This window comes from Geospiza fortis, unplaced genomic scaffold (genome assembly GCF_000277835.1).
Source record: "Geospiza fortis unplaced genomic scaffold, GeoFor_1.0 scaffold7, whole genome shotgun sequence".
Lineage (NCBI taxonomy): Eukaryota > Metazoa > Chordata > Aves > Passeriformes > Thraupidae > Geospiza > Geospiza fortis.
In genome coordinates, this window is record NW_005054344.1 from 2,857,309 (window position 1) to 2,879,457 (window position 22,149).

General features: G+C 38.0%; 1 protein-coding gene across 1 annotated transcript; it reads left to right on the top strand.

The window, feature by feature from the left end:
• The first annotated feature begins 83 nt into the window (after positions 1-83).
• OSGIN2 (oxidative stress induced growth inhibitor family member 2) lies at positions 84-19,950 on the top strand. Its single transcript, XM_031058493.1, has 6 exons — positions 84-108; positions 2,663-2,817; positions 7,437-7,573; positions 9,187-9,378; positions 10,040-10,131; positions 12,101-19,950. The coding sequence occupies exons 2-6, from the start codon at positions 2,751-2,753 to the stop codon at positions 13,146-13,148; spliced, it is 1,536 nt and encodes a 511-aa protein (XP_030914353.1). The 5' UTR covers positions 84-108; positions 2,663-2,750; the 3' UTR covers positions 13,149-19,950.
• The last annotated feature ends 2,199 nt before the right edge of the window (positions 19,951-22,149 follow it).

A 22,149-nucleotide genomic window follows, 5' to 3' on the forward strand; every position in this document is an offset into this window, starting at 1 on the left:
CAGCGCTGCACCGCCCGGGATGCCGGCCCCCAGGGGCTCCGCTCCGCCCGCGTACCTGAACGAAATCCAACAGTCTGGCAGTGGTATATTCTCTTCTTGAAGTGTCAGGTTGAGACCAAATTCAGATTCCTTTTATATAACGAGTTTTCTGTTAACCGCCCACCACAGTCCGTTTCTTTATTTCTTTTATTTTTTTTTCCTGAAAGTACGCAGTGTATTCTAGCATCTTTTAAAACAGCTACTTGGAAAAGGTACCGCTTATTTTAATAACCTGCAACAAATTACGAGTTGTTATCAAATTATTATTATTAGCTTTTTCAAATGGGAGAAAAACTGTTATGTGTATGTTGTGTTTTTCTCTTAATGGGTTAAAAAAGGCAAAACCGTGAAGGCATATTTTTGCATATGTTTAGAATCTGGGCAATTGACAGAATGTAATTCCCCAGGTTATTTGAGTGACCAGTATAAGATAAATAGGCTCTAGTGTTGGAACTGACTCATCTTGTGCCCACTTGCATGTCTGCAGGACTAGAGCTATAGATGATTGTGCCAAGTCCCCACCACTGCAAAGCTGTCTACCGTGAGTTTTAACAAGATAAAAAACTGCTGGTACTTGGTGGCTTTCAGTGCTGCTCAGAGGTTAGGAAGGTGGTGGCCCCTAACTTCTGATCTTGCTAGGTTCTGGTGTGATGTTCTTGCAGAGGAAGAACATGCTGCTGATGACACTCCTTCATGTGCACTGCATTTTGTGTGCAGGTATTCCGGTGCAAAGAACGAGAAACTGCACATTGTGTGCATATGTTACTGTGCAAAATCACCAGTTTTGTAATTTGTCATACACTAAGCTGTATAGAAGCAACATTTTTATTGTTAAAAGATTCTTCTGTAGCCTACAGCATTGTGCATATATATCTTAAAAGAAGTTTTGAAATGTTTCTTTCGGTTTTATGGTACATCAAGCACAGCAAGTATAGTAAAGCCACACTAAAGCATGCGTGCTGCCCCTAAGCCTGTCTTTTGCAAAACATAAGGTAGTATTGCCTTTGTCAACTTTGAGCAAAGGCCGGAAAATAAAACAGTCTACCTGCTCCTTTCTAAAAGCAGAGGTGAAAAAATCAGTATGATAATTAGATATCCCCTCTCTGACTCTTTGTCTTCATCTAACTCATGCTGTTTGGATGTTAGGTGTCTGCAAGAGCTAATGTGCAGCTGTTATCAAACAGTAAGCAAGTAGTTTTCTTTTTTTTTTCTTTTTTTTTTCTGTTGTACTGCAGGGAATAGTGATATCAAGTACTTTCCAAAATAAATGCAACCTCAGAATACCTCCCCACCCTTTTTAACAATGCCATCAGAGAGATGTGTTACAGATTGTGCTACTGCTGTTGTTACTGCACGGCTCTGTCTCCAGTTTACTTCAGACTTCCCCACTGAGGAAAGGCTTTTCAAACAGAATCTTGGGTGCTGTGGGAGTTGAGGCAGTACATGGCACTGGCTTCTTGAAGGCCCTGGGAATTGGATCAGCATCTTACAGTTTTGATCCTGTGTAGAAAATAATTGTTGAAATGCTAGAATAGCTTTAAGATATGCAAAGTCTTAGGAAATAGATAAGAGTACTTTTATTTATTATTGATAATTACCATGTTTATAAAGAGAAATTTGTTAGAAAATTTTCTAAAAAATTATCCCCTTGTTGATACAGATATTTTTGATTAAAAATTGGTTGTCCTTACTTTACAAAAGACTTGACAAAATAACTGCAGTAACAGACTGTTTTAATTTGACTCTGTCTTTCTAGCTAGACTGATAGTTTGTGCATTGCTTCAATGACCTGGAAAGGTTTCAGAAAGGATTCCTAAATAATTAAATAGAAAACATTATAAAACAAGTCTTTGTATTCTAGAAGCACATCTACATGGTGAAGAGTTAAAAGAGAAACTTAGGTGTATTTTTCAGAGAAAAAACTGAAAAATCTAGAAAAATGGCCAGTGGTGAAAGCAGTCTGCTGTGCAGGAGCTGACCTGACTACATGGCAATTCCTTCTGTAAAAACTTTTAATAGTGGTAGGATGGGTTGTGTCTAGGGCTTAAGGGGATCACTTCACAAGGACCCATCCTCACACCACTGCCAGCTTTAACCAGCCTCACTTCTCTCTGAATGGAAATTTGTTGTGGTGAAGTCCTGTGTGCTGCTCAGCCAGCAGGAAGGGATATGAACGCTGCTGTTGTACCTTAGCTGCTCCTTCAGGCTTTGTCTGGCCTTAATGTTGTTAATTGGCTAGGCAGTGCGTATCTCCTGATTTGATAAGGATAATGAGGAATGAGATCTACTGTGTGTGTGGGATCAAAATAATGCTTGTGGCTATACTTTGGTTTTGTATAAACTGAGATTAGAAATCTGCACTTCTGCAGAGCCATCTGTGCTTTTTTGTTATCCTTCTGTAGACTTGCTAGGAGTAAGTAGTCTTAAAAAATCTTCTGTTAGAAAAGCTGTGCTGAAGAGTAAAATTGTGTAGATTGGATAAATCATATCTGTTTTGGTCTCAATTTTACCAGTTTCATAGCTTTTAAAGTAAAACATCAAAAGCGACTATTTTTGAAGAGACTGTTCTGACAACAGTTCACTGTTTCATTTTAGTTTTCTCCCATCTGTCCTTCTTAATTAGAACTTACAGCAGCACTGAAACCGAAGGACAGCTTTTGAGTTCCTTTGTTCAGTACTTTGGTGACAGCCTTGGGAGGAAGATTAAAAGAATGCCTTTAATTGAAGAAACTGTTCTGCCTGGGGACTCCCTTCTTACCCTGCCTGTAGTAATAATAGGTGAGTTTTTTTCTCTTTTTAAAGATTCACTGCCGTTGCCTTTATCGAAATGCTGCATGAAATAATTTATCAATAAATAACTAATGCTTAGAACCCTTACAGTGAAGATCTTTATTAGAGTAATACAGTTATAATTAACAACAGTAGCATTATGATATGTTAAGGGACTTGTTGGAGTACATTTGAATTTGAATTGTGCTTTGAAAAAATCAGCTGTGTTATTTAGCAGCAGATATGGGAGTATTAACAGAAGAACTGTATTGATTCTAGTGTTGATAACATAGGTTTTGATTAATGTGATATGTCTATTTCTGTATGCATGGAGGTTGTGAATGGTACACCAGTAGAAATCTGTGGGGTCATGTGGAAGAGTGAAAAGCAGGTGTGCTCTGTGTTGGTTAGGTGCTAATCTCTCCTTATTTGCCTTTTTCTCTGTTCCATCCATCACTAATATCTAAAAATTCTCCCATCTTTTCCAAAATGAATCCAGCTCAATTCAGCTAGTTTAAAATAATAAACTGTAGTCTTGATTGAACACTTAAGGGCTTGTGCTTATAAAATGACTGGGTAACAGAGGGAGGAGGAGGCTCCATAGGTACACGACTTAATTGGGAGTGCCAGCGTAATGTGTATTGGGCCAAGGTTTTTCAACAAGAGCTGGTCACCAGCTCATTCTTACCATGACTTCATGAGGGGATAAAGAAAAGATTTGAAGTAAAGAAGGTATTCAATAATCTAGTCCAAAGCTGTTGGGACTAGGGCAAATACCTCCCTGTAAACAAGCAAAGATTTTGGAGATTGATGTTGCAATATAATTGTGTTCACAGTGTCTCCATAACTTTCAAAGACTCCTGTTTGCACAGTGCCTTCTCTTTATGACAGTTTAAAATAGTGCTCATGGAGCAGACTTAGGTGTGTGTGACAGACATGAATCAGTTGATGAATTCTGCTTGACAGTTGAAGAGAATGGTGTCCTGGCATTTTGTCAGCCTTAGTATAGGTTTGTCATATGGTTTATGATTCAGTTTCCACTGTTTAGTTTTGCAAATATGCGTTATGCAAATACCTGTGCTCAATGCTTACTTTGACTAGAGCACCTTTCTAGGTGCTGACACCAAACACAGCTGCCTTGACCACTTCTCTGTCATCCAAATGCTTCTTCACAGATATATTTGAGACACCTTGCAAGCCGATCTTCTCCACTGACAGCGTATTATCACTGAAGAGCCTTCAAAGGGATCTAAAATGATTTGATAATGTAGTAGAGGAGAATGAAAATAGTTGTCATCCCCCTGCCCCCCCGTGTATGAACACACTGTCTACTGGTTTAATAACTTCTGTGCAGTACCTGTATTGGGAAGAAACAGATACATTCCATCAGGGTTCAACAATTTCATGCTGAAACTCTTAAGTTTAGAACGTGTTCTCTGCTAAACAATTTCATCTTCTGCACCAGTTTTGATCATTACTATGTGGAATGTTGTCACTTCCTAGCCAAATAACAAGGCTGTTAGGATACCTGAAGTTGAATATTTGCTTTAAATTTAGACACATAATGTAAAGGTGACTGTACTACAGTTTGCTGTTGATCAAGAGAAGATTTTGCTGATGTTCAAACAAACTTCTAACTGCTTCTTAAATGAACAGGGCCATGAAGTTTCTGATTATATCATTGTACAACTAAAGTTTGTGTAATAGTAGTATCTCCTAATTGCAGTCGGAGGTCTTGTCAGAGGCACCATGTGTAAATAAAAACCAAAATTTGTCATTTCAAAAAGATTTTTTTCTCTTTTTCCCAAGAATTTTCTGAGAAAACCATAGCAAGTCTAATTGCATACCTTGCCACTGAACATTCATTCTGTGTGTTCTTAACAGCATATCCTCAAGGGATTTCCTTTCCCTTGGATTCAGTCTGCTTAAAGAATAGGAGCTAGGTTTGGATCAGCTCTCTGGATGGTCCAAGATAAGTTCAGGGAACTCAGTGACAGTAATTCACCTTAACATCACAGACTGACTAGTTTGGAAGAGACCTTCAAGGTCATTGAGTCCAACCCATGCCCCAACACCTCAACTGAATCATGGCACTGAGTGCTACATCCAGTCTTTTTTTAAACACATCCAGGGATGCTGACTCCGTCACCTCCCCAGGCAGGCCATTCCAGTAGTTTATAACTCTTTCCATGATGCCACTTTTCCCTAATATCCAACATAAATTTCCCTTGGTGCAGCTTTAGACAGTGTCCTCTGGTTCTGTCAGTTGCTGCCTGGTGAAACAGACCAACCTCCGCCTGACTACAGCTGCTTTCCAGGAGGTTGTAGAGAGTGATAGGCTAAACAACCCCAGCTCCCTCAGTCATTCCTCACAGGGCTCGTGTTCCATGCCCCTCAGCAGCCTCATTGCTCTTCTCTGGACGTGCTCAAGTGTCTCAAACTCCTTCCCAAACTGGAGGCCAGAACTGGACACAGCACTCAAGGTGGAGCCCCACCAGTGCCAAGTACAGGGGAAGAATGACCTCTTTGCTTCTGCTGGCCACAGTGCTCCTCATACAGGCCAGGATGCCCTTGGTCTTCAAGACACACTGCTGGACTAGACCTCAACAAATTTCCATTCAGAAAGAAGTGAGGCTGGTTGAAGTTGGCAGTGGTGTGAGGATGGATCCTTGTGAAGTGATCCCTTTAAGCCCTAGACATAACCCATCCATCCTTAGTAATTTCCTCGGGCCTTGCCAGTCTTTGTTTGGGTGACATTTGTTAACCATTTCCTTCTTTTAGCCTTATCCAGTAGGAATGCTCTTTAGCATGGCATCTTTGGCTATGGCACACATTTTCCTCTTTCCATTGTGGATGAGCTTTTTTTATATCCCAGTGGGAAAATAAAGCTAGCTGTGCAACTGTAAAAAATTAAAAAATTCTTTACTGCATTCAAGTTATAATTCTAAAAACAGTTAAGAATTTACTCAGCCATGGAAATGCTTGTGAACCACTATGATGAAAGTGTTTTCATCAATTCATTTGATTTTGTTATGGATAGTTTCTCTGCATTGCTACAGTTCTCTCTCACATCTATCTCATGGCAAATGGGTGACAGTAGGTGCTTGCGTCTTCTTTAAGCTTTAAATTCCTGGTCTGAATCACATCCAGCTGTCTTGTGTTGATCTGTTTGTGGGAGGGCGGAACAGTGTGAGAGTAAGGAAGAAATTTTTCGCTGTCTTTAGATTCTTTAGATGATTTGCTATAGCCTGTGGCTGTGACCAGTCTATGTGCACAGCATTTTAATAAAGTATGGGATATTCTGCCACTGGGGACCAGGTGAGTACATCCTGGTGAAAGAGGAAAAAGAGATCCAGCATATGAAGAAACTAAGAATGAACAGGACCTCAGCGAAGTAATGGGGGATTTAGGACTGAGGAATCAGGAAAGGGAGAAGAGACAGGCATTGGAGAAATGGGATTGTTAAAATTGTGTGTGCAAAGGTGATGGGGAAAACTAAATGACCTGTGAATTCTTGGCATCAAGAGATGAAGTAAGAATAAATATCAAACCATGCCTGCTATATTAAAATATGAATGAAATAGTAACTTAAACCCAGAATTTGCAATGTGTGCTAAATACCATGTGTCCAAACAAAGACAAAGTACTGACAAGTGCCTCATTAGGAGAACACTGTGCTTTTCATTCAGTTAATGAGTAAGAGGAGCTATAGAAGTAACAACACGTAGCCACATATTTAAATTTTGTATCATAGCACATACTTTTCTGATTTCACTTTCTGTAACTTTTGATATCTGACTTTGCAACATGAATGTTACTTCTGTATTTGCAAGTGATAAATATGGTCCCCTACTTTGTTTAATATTGTCAAATAAATAGAAATGTTTACCTTATGGTAATGTTTTGGTCCCATCTATCTCATACTTTTAATAACATTTTAAAAATAATTGTCTATTAAAATTGCAGCAATACATATATACAAATTGCAAATGCTACAAAGCTGGTAAACGTGTTTGACTTGATACTCTTCCTGAAAAATGAATGTGGACTTACATGAGTTTCATGTTCTCTACCACTTACCCACAGGACATCTGTGGTCACTTAGCTTTTATGTTGCTGTTTTGCAGTGTCTGTAACTTCTATTCTGACTTTCAGTCTTAAGCTTTCTGCTTGTCTTCCCTTTATTTTAGGGACAGACCTGAAGAGAACATAATCCAGATTGTCTTTCTGCTCTGTGTTGTACAGTGCCTGTGGGAATACAAAGTTGTAAGATGGCAATACTATTCAGCTATCCCTGTGACTGACAGGCAGACCGTTATCTGTCAGGCCATTTTCACACAGTAATGAATTTGACATAGTAAATTAGGGAACTTCTTTATATGCATTTTGCTTCCTGGTGTAAAACTCACACATTTGTTTCTCTTTAACTGAAAAAAACTTTGCTTTGTGTATTTGGAGGATGGTCCTATAAAAAGCTCTATTTTACTGCAAAGTTTATAAGCTGCTTTGAAATCAAGACAGTCTGGCATTATACTACTTCAGTACTATTTTGTTGCTGTATATTTAGTGATTAACAAACTGTAGATTATAAACATTTTTACTAAAGAAGTAAATTTTTTCTTTAATAGGAAATGGACCTTCAGGAATTTGCCTTTCTTACCTGCTCTCTGGATACAGGCCATATTTGTCTCCTGAAGCTATACACCCAAACCCCATTCTACATACAAAATTAGAAGAAGCTCGACATCTTTCCATTGTTGACCAAGTAAGCTTTGGTTGCCATCTTGTCTAGCTCTTTTCCTACTGCAAGCAATAGTGCATTAATAAGTTATTTTGTTGTTCTGTTAGTTTAAATAGAATCAACTCATGGCCATTAGATCCAAACCTGGGCTGTGTAGTGTTGTTTGTGGCTCTTGAAGGCTTTTACTTTGTGGTGTCTTTTGGTTTTACTGCTTTTTGTTGTGTTCTTACTACTTGCTGGGAGCATCTAAAGCATGACTTGGTTAGTGGCTGATGCAGGAATTCCAGTTGTCATGTCCTGGCATGTTTGGGCATTATCACCGAGGAACACGTGCTACTAACACACATAAAGTACACATAGCTCAAGTTAAAATATTTTTAATACTACAATTCTTACTAGGATTTAATTTTTCATTTTATTGGGCACATATATCCTCTGTAAACACAATCAATTTTTCTTTTTGGAACAGTATGCATCTTTCAGTGTTTGTGTTATATTGACAGTTGCTCTTGTGCTTTTGTTGTTACCCATGTACACGTCCAATTTTTCTGTCTGATTTGATTAGTTAAATCTTCTCCAGCATTTTTCTTTCCACTTGTCCATTGGTTTGCCATCTTAACACTGTTTTCGACTCACCTCATTGTACTCCTGATGGATTACTGACAATGTTATCACTGTATTGCCTTTGTGACTAATTTATTTGAAATACAAACATGGATTTATATTTGTAGAGAGTAAATAGGAGTTTGTTTGGCTTTGGATTTTGGAGGGCATTTTTGTTTCAGTGCTGTGCTATTTGCATGTGATGTTTACCCTAGGTCTCAAGGGCTTTTTCTTTTGCAGGAGAGTAAGTTGCCTAAGTTTTGGCTACAGATGTTTCATGTACTTCATCTTCTCCCAACCCTCTAATATTTTGACTAATTAGGAAGCTAAGCTGTACTGACTTAGTCAGCAAAAATTGGTCTTATGTCCAGTTCTTTCTTCAAATCTCTATTTTCTCTTTAAATATTTGCTATTGTATAATTTTTGCAATTATTAGAACAAGACTGGATAATAGATCTGAAATGTGGACTTTACAAAGTTCGAGAAATTTTTCTCAATGTTAACTGGTGTGTAAAATAATCCTAGTTTTTCTTTTTAAAAATAATGCTAATTTTATCTTCATTATTTTAAGATATAATACAGTTAGTGTTGGAACAAGCTAAGAGCTGTCAAAAGAGCCTTTTCTGCTTGATGTTTAAAGCTTAATGTTTTTAGATTCCAATTTTTTTTAATCAAAATTGGGCTCCTAGAAATATTAGCAGTCCTTTGTTAAAAAAGTCTGCTGTATATAAATATACATGTTACTAAGTTGCTCTGATCTCTGTTTGTCCACATACTTCTTTGTTCTGCAAATACTGACTTGCCCCAGAATTACTGTTATTAACATGTAATTTTTAAATGAGTGAGATGTACTATTCAGAGTTACAAAGAACTGAATCATAGCAGGTATTTCTGAAAAGTGTTTTGATTGAATCTCTACATTAAATAACCTTTACCTAAAATGCAATTTGAATTGTGTTTTCTGATGCAATTCAGCTTCTGCACATCAGAGTAGTATGATGAACATGAAAAGTTTAAAATTTATCATCCTTCAGGATCTGGAGTACCTGTCAGAAGGCCTGGAAGGACGCTCCTCAAACCCAGTTGCAGTGCTTTTTGATACCTTGCTTCACCCGGACGCTGACTTTGGCTATGACTACCCACCTGTTCTGCACTGGAAGTTGGAACAGCATAATTACATTCCCCACATAGTGCTTGGAAAAGGACCACCTGGTGGGGCCTGGCACGTGAGTAAAAATTTCATCTCGCTCCTAGAGTAAATTGATAACTGTGTTTTGGGATTTTTCTTACTGCCTTACTCTAGGGCTGTTTTAAATGGTAGTGCCAGTTGCAGTTTCAGCTGCTCCTTAGCAAAGCCCAGGTAAGTGGGGGATATGAGAAAGGAAGGAAGAAGTTGCCTTTTACTTGGGTGTTTGTGACCATGAATGCTGTCTTATCAGGTTTTTTGTTAGTTCACATTTTATGAATTATAATGAAGAGTATTTTCTATAATTTTTTTTCTTGTCTGCATTGTTTCTAGGTGCTTTTATACACGATCTTAAATTTGGTGTCTTTATATTATGCTGCTTTCACATGTTTTGTGTTTCCTTCCTCTTTTGTATTTCAAATAACTTGCTTTTAGTTTTCCTTTCACATGCTCTGTCTTCACCTTTATTAGCTCATGTGGTTGCTTATTATCTAAATGTAACACAGAAATAGTTCTTCAGTTCTTTATTTAATGTCCTGTTTTTAGGTTGTATTCTGGTATTTTGTTGCTCTAAATGAGTACAATGAGAAGAGCTTCACTTGTTTTTACATTTGATTTTTTTTTTAGTTTACATTTTACATTTGAATTGAAATTTGAATTTGAAATGTGTCTGATCATGCATCTTCATATTTTCTCCATAGTCTATGGAAGGCTCTATGCTAACTATCAGTTTTGGAGACTGGATGGAATTGCCTGGCCTCAGCTTTAAGGAGTGGGCAGCTAGCAAACGCAGGTAAAGATACTGCAGAATCTACTTGGGAATCCTAAGGGCTATAAAAATCCAGATAACTGGAAAATGTTCAAACTTCACTGTTCACAGGAGGGCTTCTTGTTTAGTTTATTAAATTGCTTGATGGCACTGGAAATTCTTCTGCTGTGTGTATTCTGATGGAAAAAAACCGGACAATGGTCAGGCAGAATAATTGCTGGTGAGTGCACTGAAAGCAAACGTACAGGCAGCAGTGTGTTCCAGCAGCATTTCAGAAAGAGGCACTTGCTGAAAGCAGTTCTGATCAGAGGTGAGGGAAGATGGAGGAAGGAATTTCAAATCCACTGAAGGAGGTATTACAAGTTCCTCTTTCAACACCCATGCAGCTGAAGTTGCTGTGCACACCAGCTTTCTTGCAATTCAGGAAGTTATATATTTCAGCATTTGCTTTTACAGGCAAAGCTGCAGCATCTGAAATCTATGAATTTTAATTTTAAGAGAATAATTCAGTATTTCTGTGTTAATTTGTAGCAATAAGTTTCTTGAAAAAACTTGAGAGGAAAACAATCATGTTCAAGCTCACTGATTTTACTTCAGTTCGTAAAGGTCTGTGTCAGCAGATGAACCTAGGAACACTCTACATGAGCTTTTTCTAAAATTTTAATTTTTTTTACTTTGTTCTAGCAAAATTAAAGGAAGTTGGTTTTGTACCATGTGTGGGAAAAGAAGAAGTACAGTTACTTGAGCATATGTCTTTAAGGGCAGACTATTATTCATTTCAGGACAACCCTTGAAGTCAGGAAACTGTAGCTTTGTTCTTTAATCCTTTTGTTAGATAACCACAGCAATCTTGCCTCCTTGCCTAACTGAAATCCAATAAGCTACTTATTATCTGAAGCTATGTATTATAGTTTTCAACAATGCTAAAACCAGGAATGCTGACCTGTTATACTACAATTAAACAAGCTTATTTAAAAGGATTGATGATAATGTAAAATTCTAGTTATGTAGAATAGTTTCCTAAGTTTCCTTGCAAGAGGTGTCACGCTGTGACATTATTCTCTTCCTATAAATATCTCATGAGGATTTCCAGAGTAGTAACCTGAGCATTTAAAAGAACATGTGCTATTATATTGTGAGTCTAACAAAATGAGTAGCCTGATTACTTGTAAATATGATTTTAAGTGTAATTTAGTGGCAATCCTGATGTTCACTACAGTTTGTTTTGCCCTTTTCCTAGAGCTTACTTCTAAAGAAGCAGCAAAATTCATGCAACTGTTCCAAATAATTACACTGTCAGCTATTTTTCTTATAAATGAGACTGCAATAATCACGAGAAAAGCACCGATGTAATAGCAGGGTTGCAGTGCATAAATGGTTTTTATTGAACACTTGAACCTCACAATCCTGTTTACATAGTTGCATTAACACTCTGTGTCATGTTTGCTTTGCTCATTCATGTGACATGGAACTACTTCATTTGATACTTAGTGAACTTAACTGTACCCAAGTGAGAGGTCTTTTGGAAAGTATAATGAATACTTGGTTCCAGTAACATAGTGAACCTAGAGTTTCACAATTAGCACTTAACTATGACATTTAATTAATTAGATCATAAGTAAGTATATTCTCATGAGGTACAAGTTTAGCCAGTACTGTGTTGTTGATAGTTGTGATGTTAAACTTTGTAAAACACTTCCATATGGAGCTGCTGTGATACTCCAGAGCTTTGTAACATCTAATTTCTTAATCACCATAGCAATTTACATTGCATAAGCACTTAAAACTATGTTTAAAAAGTTAGCTGGTCTTGTGTATCAGGAAACAAGAGAACAAATAAATCAAATGCCTTTAAAGATGCTGAACTCAGAGTCATTTACACTGAGCAGATTCAGTCCTCATAAACAGGACCTGCCATGTGGTATATCTTATCTGATATTCGAATTACCAATAAGGTCTATTTGTTAACCAGAATCATTCAATTTTCTTTCAGAAATATAAAGAGTGATCGAGTAATGCCAGAGGAAATAGCTTGTTATTATAAACACTATGTTAAAGTCATGGGCCTCCAAAAGAATTTCAGAGACAATGTTTACATAACATCAGTGTCCAGGCTTTACCGAGAAAAGGATGATGAAGGTAGGAGTCACCAAAATGAAGATATTTCAACACAGCATTTGGAAATGGAAGATGGACAGAAATCACTTATTAAGAGAAACTGGGAAGTCAGAGGTTATCAGCGAGCAACAGATGGCTCTCATGTGCCCTTTTGCCTCTTTGCTGAGAATGTGGCTCTTGCAACTGGAACCTTTGATTCTCCTGGCCGACTGCAAGTTGAAGGAGAAGACTTTCCTTTTGTCCTCCATTCCATGTCTGACTTCGGAGCTGCAATCAGCAAAGGAAAGTTACGTGGGAAGGCAGACCCTGTGTTGATTGTGGGTGCTGGACTGACAGCGGCTGATGCAGTACTATGTGCCTATAACAACAACATCCCTGTAGTCCATGTGTTTCGTAGAAGAGTTACCGATACAAGCCTAATTTTCAAACAGTTACCTAAAAAGCTTTACCCTGAATACCATAAGGTCTATCACATGATGTGTACTCAGTCTCATACCATGGACTCTAACCAGCATTCTGCTTACACTAGTTTCCCTGAACACAATGTACTTTCCTTCAAGCCTGAGATGAAATGTGTTCTTCAGAGTGCCTCCGGACTGAAGAAAATTTTGAAGTTTTCTGTAGCCTTAGTTCTGATAGGTTCTCACCCAAATCTTTTCTTTTTAAAGGACCAAGGACATAGCATAGGTCATCACTCTAATCAGCCCATCACATGCAAGGGGAATCCTATAGAGATTGATCCGTACACTTACGAATGCACTAAAGAAGCCAACCTCTTTGCTTTAGGGCCTCTGGTGGGAGACAACTTTGTACGGTTTTTAAAAGGAGGTGCACTGGGCATTGCACGATGCTTGGCAATAAGACAAAAGAAGAAACATGAATTGATTGAAAGTGGGGATGGAGGAGGTGAAGGGGTACCATAAACGAGACATTAGAAACTCTCACATCCAGGATTACAGATGTAGTCTTAACAGAAAACTCACTGGCAGCAAAAGTTGATAGCAGTCACATTTCTGTTGTGTACAAGTAACCTGTGCTTGTATTGCTTGGTAAAGGATATTACAATACTTCACTCTTTAAAAATACAAAAAATTGATCTGCTATTTCAACTGATCTCAACTGGAACTGCTTCCAGATAAACAGAAAATGAGACTAACTTATATCAGCCTGCCTGTCTGTCATCTCTTGCTCAACTACAAGAGCAGACTTAGTTTGTGAAAGGCAATGCCTACCAGAGTGGTTTTACATTTTAGTGTCAAATATGACAAGAATACTCTTACTATGAAATTGAAATAACTTCTAAAAGCAGAAAGCTTGTTTGTACAAAGTGATTCTTTGTCCCAAAGCAAATTTGGAGCCTTCTGCTTGAAACAAGGATTTTATTTATTTGCCACAGTAATACTTGGAATGAGCACTTAGTAAAATGGTTTCTACTATAAGAAGGATTTCTGTAAGCAAGAAGTATTCCTCAACAGTTTTAAATTTTAAATTATCCTGGTAATTGGAATAAAAGAATAAGCATTCCCATTTACTCTTTAATGATTTGACTCAATCCATTAATGTTTCTTCACACTATGCCTAGACTTGGGTGAGTGTACAAAGACTAACATGAGATGTTCCCCTACAGTGACATGTACATTTCTGAGGATACGCATTAACATAAACAATAAAGTACTGATGTAAGTGCTCTTATTACAGTGTCAATATCATGAATATCTAGTGTACTACTGAAAAATTAGTTACATGAGAAAATTAAGGGGTTTTTGCTTCCATGATCAGGAAGACTGAATGTGATCACTTGGCTGATGAAGGTGGGGTGGGTGATAGATATTCTCCCATTTGACCAAAAATGCGTTCTGTTTTTTTTTTTCTAGAGCAGCACATGATAGTAAAATATTTTAGCCTGCAGTTTTTGAAACTTAAGAAAGGCTTATATCTTACAGCCACCTAAAAAACAAACCAATTTCAAAACAAAAATGCAATAGTTCCTTTAAATCTTAAAGCTTTTAATGAAAGACAAATACTTAACTTGTACCTACCTCTGAATCCAAGTTTCATCTTTCTGCTCCATAATGTAAGACCTAGATATCATTTGCTGGGTTTTACAGTAGTTAGTTCAACTAAACACACTCATATTTACTGTCATGAGGTTATTTACTGTCATGAGGTTGTTAGGAAAGTGAATTCCCAGAACTCTCAATAGACAAAAGTGATTGGTCTTAACTCTTTCTTTACCAAATGTTTTCATTCGGGTCCAATATGATGGAAAAGGTGTTATTTTTCTCTTTGGGTTTTTTTTGTGTTAAAGAATGTCGTGTTAGTTTCAAGTATTCTGTTTGTGTGATTAAAAATCTCCATATTGAACTTCAGCAGATTTTAAAAAGGAAGTTAGGCTTTGTGAAACTGCTAGTGGTTGCTGGTTTCCCAACTGTCTTAACTTTCTTAAATGCTAGATAGCTATATTCAATAAATGCCTGTTTTCTGTGCCCATTGAATTACAGGGTTCTGTGGCTACTGCAGATCTTTATACATCTGAGTTACTCAGGATTTGGACATAGAAGTTGAAAAGGTAAAGGATGCAAGGATTAAAGTTACTATTTTTAGTGGAAGTCCAAAATAATTTATTAAATTATGCTACTACTAATAATAAATTTTAGTCTAGAGCCACATAACAGCATAAACACAAAGGAGCATTTCTATCAATTTCTGTATTGCCCACATGGTTGGCTTTAGCCATGCATTGTCAGTACTAGTTAAGGTACTTTTTTATACTGATATTGAGCTGATTTTAATTCCACTAAAGTCTAAGCTTTTTTTTCTTCATATTCTATTTTGCAATTCTACAATTTGCCTTCTCTGGAAGAAACTCTGTATATAGAAACCAATTCTAAACCTGTGATACCTAATAATTTTAACTGTTATAAGTACTAAATACTTGATTATAGAATTTTACTGCAGTTTAGTTATTGGGAATACATTTGCACTGTGACTAAATTCCTGCAGTTTTGTGTCAATATTCATGTCCAAATACAACACACGCCATGTTACTGCTTTTTCATAAATCACAGGAGACATTTAAAATGCCAGCAAAAAAAGAGATTTACTTAGCAGTTATTTTGCAAAAAGGGGAAAAAACCTTCAGCCCCTTTTTGAGCTTCAGCTGCTGCAGCTACTCATAAACTCTGTGTGTTGTAGTGACAATTTTGTAGCAGAGATCTTTGACCTATTCTTACTCAAGTATCCTTCATTGCAGTCTTACAGCACCTTGAGGTTTGACTGCTTTTTTTTTCCCATCAATCATGCCAGTATTTTTGAGATAAAAAGTTGCCTGTGAGACCCCCTAGTTGGGCAGAGAAATCTCAGTGGTCATGTTTATGAAGCCAGTGTAAAAATACTTTTTTCAACCAAAGGTGGCTAAAAGATCATCTTGAGTCTTCTAGGAATTGCTAGATTTCAAGTTGTAGCTAGACTTTTTAATTTTTGCTTTTCTGATTTTGAGAGAAATTTCTGTTTCTCTCCTGTTTAGTATTTTGAAGAACAAGGTGATAGAGATGTTCGGGCTTTACCTTAAGATAGCTTTACCTACTGCATTTATTGTGAATTAGATGTTGGCACTGAATAGTTGTCTTTTGGGGAAACACCTTGTTTTTCAGATTGAAAAAAAGCCCAAGCATTTGAATTTCTTGTGTAATATAATAATTTACAGAAGGAAGACTTTTTCTTTCAGCTCTTCTTTAATTGAGAAGAATAAACTTTTAAACATCGTGGATTTTAAAAGGGTACTTTGTACTTAAGATTTATCATGAAAATGCAGACAGGAAGAACATAATTTTTAGCTGAAGTAAGTTAATTTGGATTTACAGAATTTTTAAAGCTGTGTTAACCCATACTGTGTATTTTCTAATAGGCTAGTGGAAAAACAGCTTTTACACTTGGATTTGGTTCTTAATGCTGTGAATGTGTCTTCTAGTTAAATTATTGCTAAGAGTATTTCAAGTAGTGTCCAGATGCTGAACTGGGAGTAAGATTTCTCCTACTAGATTTTCCTAACAATCTGACTCTTTCCAATACCTCTTCTGACTGAATTGTACTTAAAACTTTTTCCACACAGGAGTAAGCCTAAGTTTCACCCAAGTGAGTAAACACAGGAATCCTTTCTGCAAGTAATCCAGAGAGATTGGTGACAACACCACTGGATTCTTCTCTCTCTCAGGAAAGTGCTTTCTTGCACTAGAAGCCTGAGCTTGCCAGTGACTGCATGAAAAGAGTATGGCTCCCCAGTGGTTTTGCACTGAGAAAGGGACACCAAAGTGTATCTCACAGCTCCAGGTCCCTCATCCTCAGCACTTGGGGAATTCTTGTATTTTACTTCTGGCCTGGTGGATGTAGGCAACTTCTTTTTAAAATTTCATAGTGATGTTTGCATAATGAAAAATACTAATCTTGTAGAAGGAGGTGGTTATATCTTCTTTCTCTCACAGCTCAAGAACTGAAAAGAAAGCTAGAGCCAGAAGGCCAGAGTATTTACTCAAAGCTGGAGAAAATCAAACTAAAACCTCAACTTTGAGAGATGCCTGACGTGCATACCCAGTTGAAAGGAGAGGCCATTTTTAGGCCAAATGAGAATGAAAGGGAGTAAAATTTGTAAACTTGTAGTGAGTCTTTGCTGCTGACAAGTGATGACGAGTGAGGGATGATGGGAGGAAAGCAGTGAGTAATATGTGCAGCATGAAGTGCAGACGTACAGGTGCTGAATTGCCAATTGGGGGGGTGTCCCACCCTCCTGGGGGGAGATGTCGGGCTGTGACAAGAGCTCTGCACAGGAGCTGTTCATCCAACACCCAGCCTGGGATTTGTAACGTGTGTGAGAAATTGTCTTTGCTGACAAAGTTGTGGGACTGGATCAGTGACGTGAGGTGCCAAGAGATTAAGGCTGTGTTACTCTGCTACCATATTTTCTACTTCTGAGAAGCAAGCAAGTATCTTCTTGTAATAGCAGGATCCTGACAGTTCTCCCAGACCTTTCTAAACAGGAAGAGGTAGCACACATGTGCTTTAAAGGCAGCTGATTTTATTACTGTCAATATAGTAATGATTTGAGTAAATTAGGGAACCAGAAATGCCAAAAGGTTTATACTGTTACATCTTAATTTAGATAATCCATTAGAACCTTACAATAACAATGTTCTGTCATAATGTTTCAGTTATTATTTTAAAGTAGGAGCAAGACAGGAGCATTCAATAGATGTGAGAACTTGTTGTATAAATATTTTCCCCATTTCTCCTTGCCCAGCCTGAAAGAAAAGTTTTGTTTGAAATAACTGTAACAGTTGATTTTACTTAGCAGAAAGAATGAAAACTGAAGGATCTTTGACAGAAAAAGAAAGGCTTTGGTGACATTAGGGGTACAAACCTGAAGTAAGGAATTATAAACAGCTTTTTTTCTGAAACAGTGTATTTTTGGGAATATGGTACACTGGGAGTTTCAGTTTATTTTTAAAGCTTGAATTACATGGAGAATTGTGTGGTCAAGGATGAATTTAATGTAAGGAACAAGGATTATTGGCAAGAGGAAAAGCATTTCTAGTGTTATTTAGTAGCCATAGTAAATCTAAGTGCTGTTTTAAAGATGGTTTTGTCTACAGACACTAGAACATTTCAGCTCAAACATACCATACATATTATACCTGTCTGCATGTTAGGTAATTTTCTAACTGATAATTTTGTACTTTCAGGCCATCATAAACCAACTCTTAAAACCTAGGTGTAATCAATAGTCATCAAAACCAGGAAACAACTTGTTCTGAAGACTAAGTAACTCTAATTTGCATCTTCCTCCTCCCTCTCTTTATTCTGAGATCACTGGCAGTAAGTACCAGCCTACAGTGGATACTTCAATAAACTGTCCCTAGACACCCTCTGTAGACTTACATGCCAGCATAAAGAAAATTAACAACTAGGTTTGCTATGTATTCACAAAATCCTGTAGAGTCCTGGCATTTTTTAGGTTGTCCTTTAACTAGGTAAACGAATATTTTTCATTGGTTTGGATCCTAGGACCAGCTGCTATGTGAACAGTGAGCTATTGTTTGAGAACTGATCCTGCTACCTTCTCCCTGGCACAATTAACCGAGTCAATACTCTGACCTTGCCCATTTCTGTTAGACCTGCTATGCTGGTTGTATGCTGGAATTCCAGTTTGAAATTACATAAAGGACTGTATTCATCTACCTATGTTTGCTCACACACAATGCACCTGGACTTGGAGATATGTGTAAATATAATTTCTTCGTGTGTGGCAGTGTCAGTTTTCATCTTTTGCTGGAGTATGCTTGCATCATACTTATTTTTATGATGAGCAATGTAAACACATACAGAACATTTTCTGTAAGCAACTTGTGAGCAAAACCTCTCTTTTGATTAGATGATAAATATTCCTGTGGTTTGCATGCTTGGCTTGTTTTATCTTAATGTGTGAAAACTGATTACAGACTGAAGGCAAAAAACCAGTGTCACCTAGAAGTCAGTTATTTTGATTTTGAGAAGTAGGGAACTCAAGTCAAATGAAGGATCAAACTGCAGAGGAAAAAGCAGTCAGAGAGCTGCAGTGTTCAGAATGAGGGAGAAGGTGTTTTGCATGGATCTGGTACTGAAACCAATGACTGACAGATTCCAGTAGTAAAAGCTGCAGCAGAGCAGTAGGGGCAGAGTGCTAAAGCAAGTGGTAGAGAGAGCTGGTAGTCAGATATCTAATGTTGTGTAGCATTTTTGTAACTATCTCACTGGAATGTGATGATGATGGCGATCAAAGGAATCTCACTGGAATGTGATGATGATGGCAAGAAGAAGAGGAAGGAATAATGGTAAGGAAGAGAGAGGGTTAATTTTTTGGGCACATTTGTCTTGAATTCTAAGGAGATACCAGAACAACATCAACACAATTGGAATTTGAAAATCAAGCAAAAATCAGTTCGGGAATTTGCGACTCAAACCAGATGTGGCCAAATGTGACTGAGGATTGATTCAAGAAAGGGAAAAGAGCAAGAGAAGAGGGTGCAAGATTCCCTCCAGTTTTATGGGAGAGGGAGAGACAGAAAAAATAGGGACTGAGAAATCATTTGTAGAACATGGACTGGAGCAAGATGGGTAAGTGGGTTAGAGGTAGGTCTACAGTAGAAGCTTCAGCTACTGTCTCAGTTAGGACTTAACATGGAATAGAGCCTATCGCACAAGGGAGGGACTTGGCATTTCAGAGGAAGGTGATGGGGAGGTGACTGGATGGAGGAGCTCAAGCTGACTGCAAACACAGTTTCCACATATAGGAACTGGTGCAATGACAAAGGAGAGGCCAGCCCTGACGCACAACCGCCACCACTCTGGGAGAAGATGGGGGAGTTAAGGGTAGGAGAAAAAAGGACAGACTGAGAGATGTGAATGGACAGAAATAGAAATCACACTTCAACAGTGTGAATATCTTAGTTGTCTTCTCCAAAAAAAACCAAACCTGTGGCTTCCCCAGCTGATGTAGAAAATGGGAAGTCAGCTGAAATTGGTGTGAATTAAACTGAAAATTAAACAGGTTTTTATGCAGGGTTACAGCACCTATCCACAGTTTTAGTAGTACCTAGAGTGATTCAATCTGCTTTAAACTGTTTTCATCAGCTAAGCTGCTGAATGCAAGACTGTATGTTAAGAGCCTTGCTAATAAAAAGTTTATTTAGTTTATATATTGTGTGTATCTCCTTCCTGTAAGCAGCATGAATAAAAATATTGTTACAAAAAAAAAAAACCCCACATCCCAAACAAACCTTCAAACTCAGTCACACACAAAAAATGTAAGAAGCAAGACCTGAAGTTAATGTTTAGACGTATTTTTAAGGTGAAGAGCAGAACTTTGTCAAAAGGTAGGTATACTTGCAGACCGTGAGTGTGGCAGATGAAAGAAACCTTAGGTATCTTCTTGGATTTACTGAACTTTTTTTAACCTTCCAAAGAAAAGTAGCAAGAAACAAGCGCTCCCAGAAACTGAATGGTTGAAACCAGAGAGCACAAGCTGCCCAGTGAAAATAGAGCATGAAGCAAAATTTCTGAGCTGCAGGATGCAAAGTTGATTGCCCTTGCTTGTGCTCACAACCTTTGCCTTACCTATAAAAATGCCTCCACCCTTGAGCTTTCCATCCTTCTCTTTTCTGATTCTATGATTCTCCCATCCTCCTGGGGAGTGTGTGAGTGGCTGCCTGGGGCTTAGCTGCCTAATGGGGCTAGCCTACAACAGTATGTTCTATACGATAAAGGAAATACCAGGTGAAGTTAGTGCACTAGCTCCAGAGATAAGGCAGATACTGATATAATTTATTGGAAATTGGAATTTATTGTCATGTAATTATGTCCTTTATCATCTACCTCAGAAACTTCAGTAACAGAAGGCCAAACCAGTAAGCCAACAAGCTTATTTCCTCTAATGTCTTGAGGTGAAAATCATAGCAAAAATAAGTTAAAATGGAAGGAAGCCTTCAGAATAATGAATAGGACTTGTTACATGAATTTGGTGTTACAATTAAAGCCACGGGGGTTTGTCTGTCTAAGCTTTTTTATGCAAGCCTAACTTCATATTGAAATAGCAGAAGCTCAGGTGTACTAATGTGTAGGCTTTTCATCAACTGGACAGCAGCAGAAACTGGATTACAAACCAAACTACATCACTACTAGGCACCCTCAAGTTGGAATCCTAGAATATTCTGAGCTGAAAGGGACCTACAACTCTTAAATACTAAATGAAAAAAAAAGTATCAAAGCTGGGTCTGGGAAACTGGATTTGACGAGCCCTAAATCACAAAACATGAACAGAAGAGTGCTCTCAGCTATGCCACCAGGGTTGCTTGAGCCCCTAGCAGATTGCAGTCTGGGCAGCAAAGGACTTAGTCTTTACTCTCTTGTAGAAGGCCCCTATACATTGCATGTCTTGTCCTTTCACCTCAGAAATTCTCCAGCTGTTTTTTACAACTGTAAATACAACCTTTCTGAACAATCTTGGAAAATCTTGTTCAATGATACTCTGCTATCCAAACTGTTAGCTTGAATTTAGTAACAACAATCCAAAACCTCAGCAGTCTACAAGAGCTGTTGGACCGGCAGGTCTTCAGCCAGAAAACCTGGAAATTCTCACACTGATAGCAGAAAAACTCACCTGAGGATACAACAGTCAGTACATCTCCTTCAGAAAGAATTACAACTGCTTAAGAACTGCTTAAGTCTTTTTAAAGGTGTTTGGTGGATAAGATTTGATGCGCCCTGATGCAAACACTCACAGCTTTTGTGGAGCTCAGAAGTATTGGGCTGCACTTTGTGTATCATTCTGGACACTGCTGACCAGCAAGAAGACGCCAAGAAAACATTGGCTTTGGAAGGCCAAATATGTTCTGTATGTTGCAACCATGATGACTTCAGCACATCTGCTATCTTGACAGGCACAGATCTCACAATGCTGCTCCTCAGATCTGATACACAACAGAGCAGCTTCAAACGGGGCAGCTCATGTTGATTGTATGCTCAGAGCTCTTGGCAGAGGGAGTGATTCTGTTTGTGTCAATTCAATTACACCAACCAGATTACTTCTTCACATGAGGAAGGAGATCCTCCCCCTTGAAACAGGATGCAATAGAGCTACTGTCCATCTTAATCTGCACGTGACATCTGTCTATCTTTATCTGTATGTAAGACAGACTTCATACACTTGAGCAGGAAGTCTGGAAAGTTTTTCTCACTGTACTTCCAGGGTAATCCCACTAATTGCAATTCCCAGATCATTAAGATGAGCTCTCCTAATCCACAAACAGCTAATTGTTTCATAGCTTTCCCTGTCAATCAAACTATTTTGAAGGCCGTATTTTTACACAGTGATTGCAAAAAGTAAAGGCATGAGAG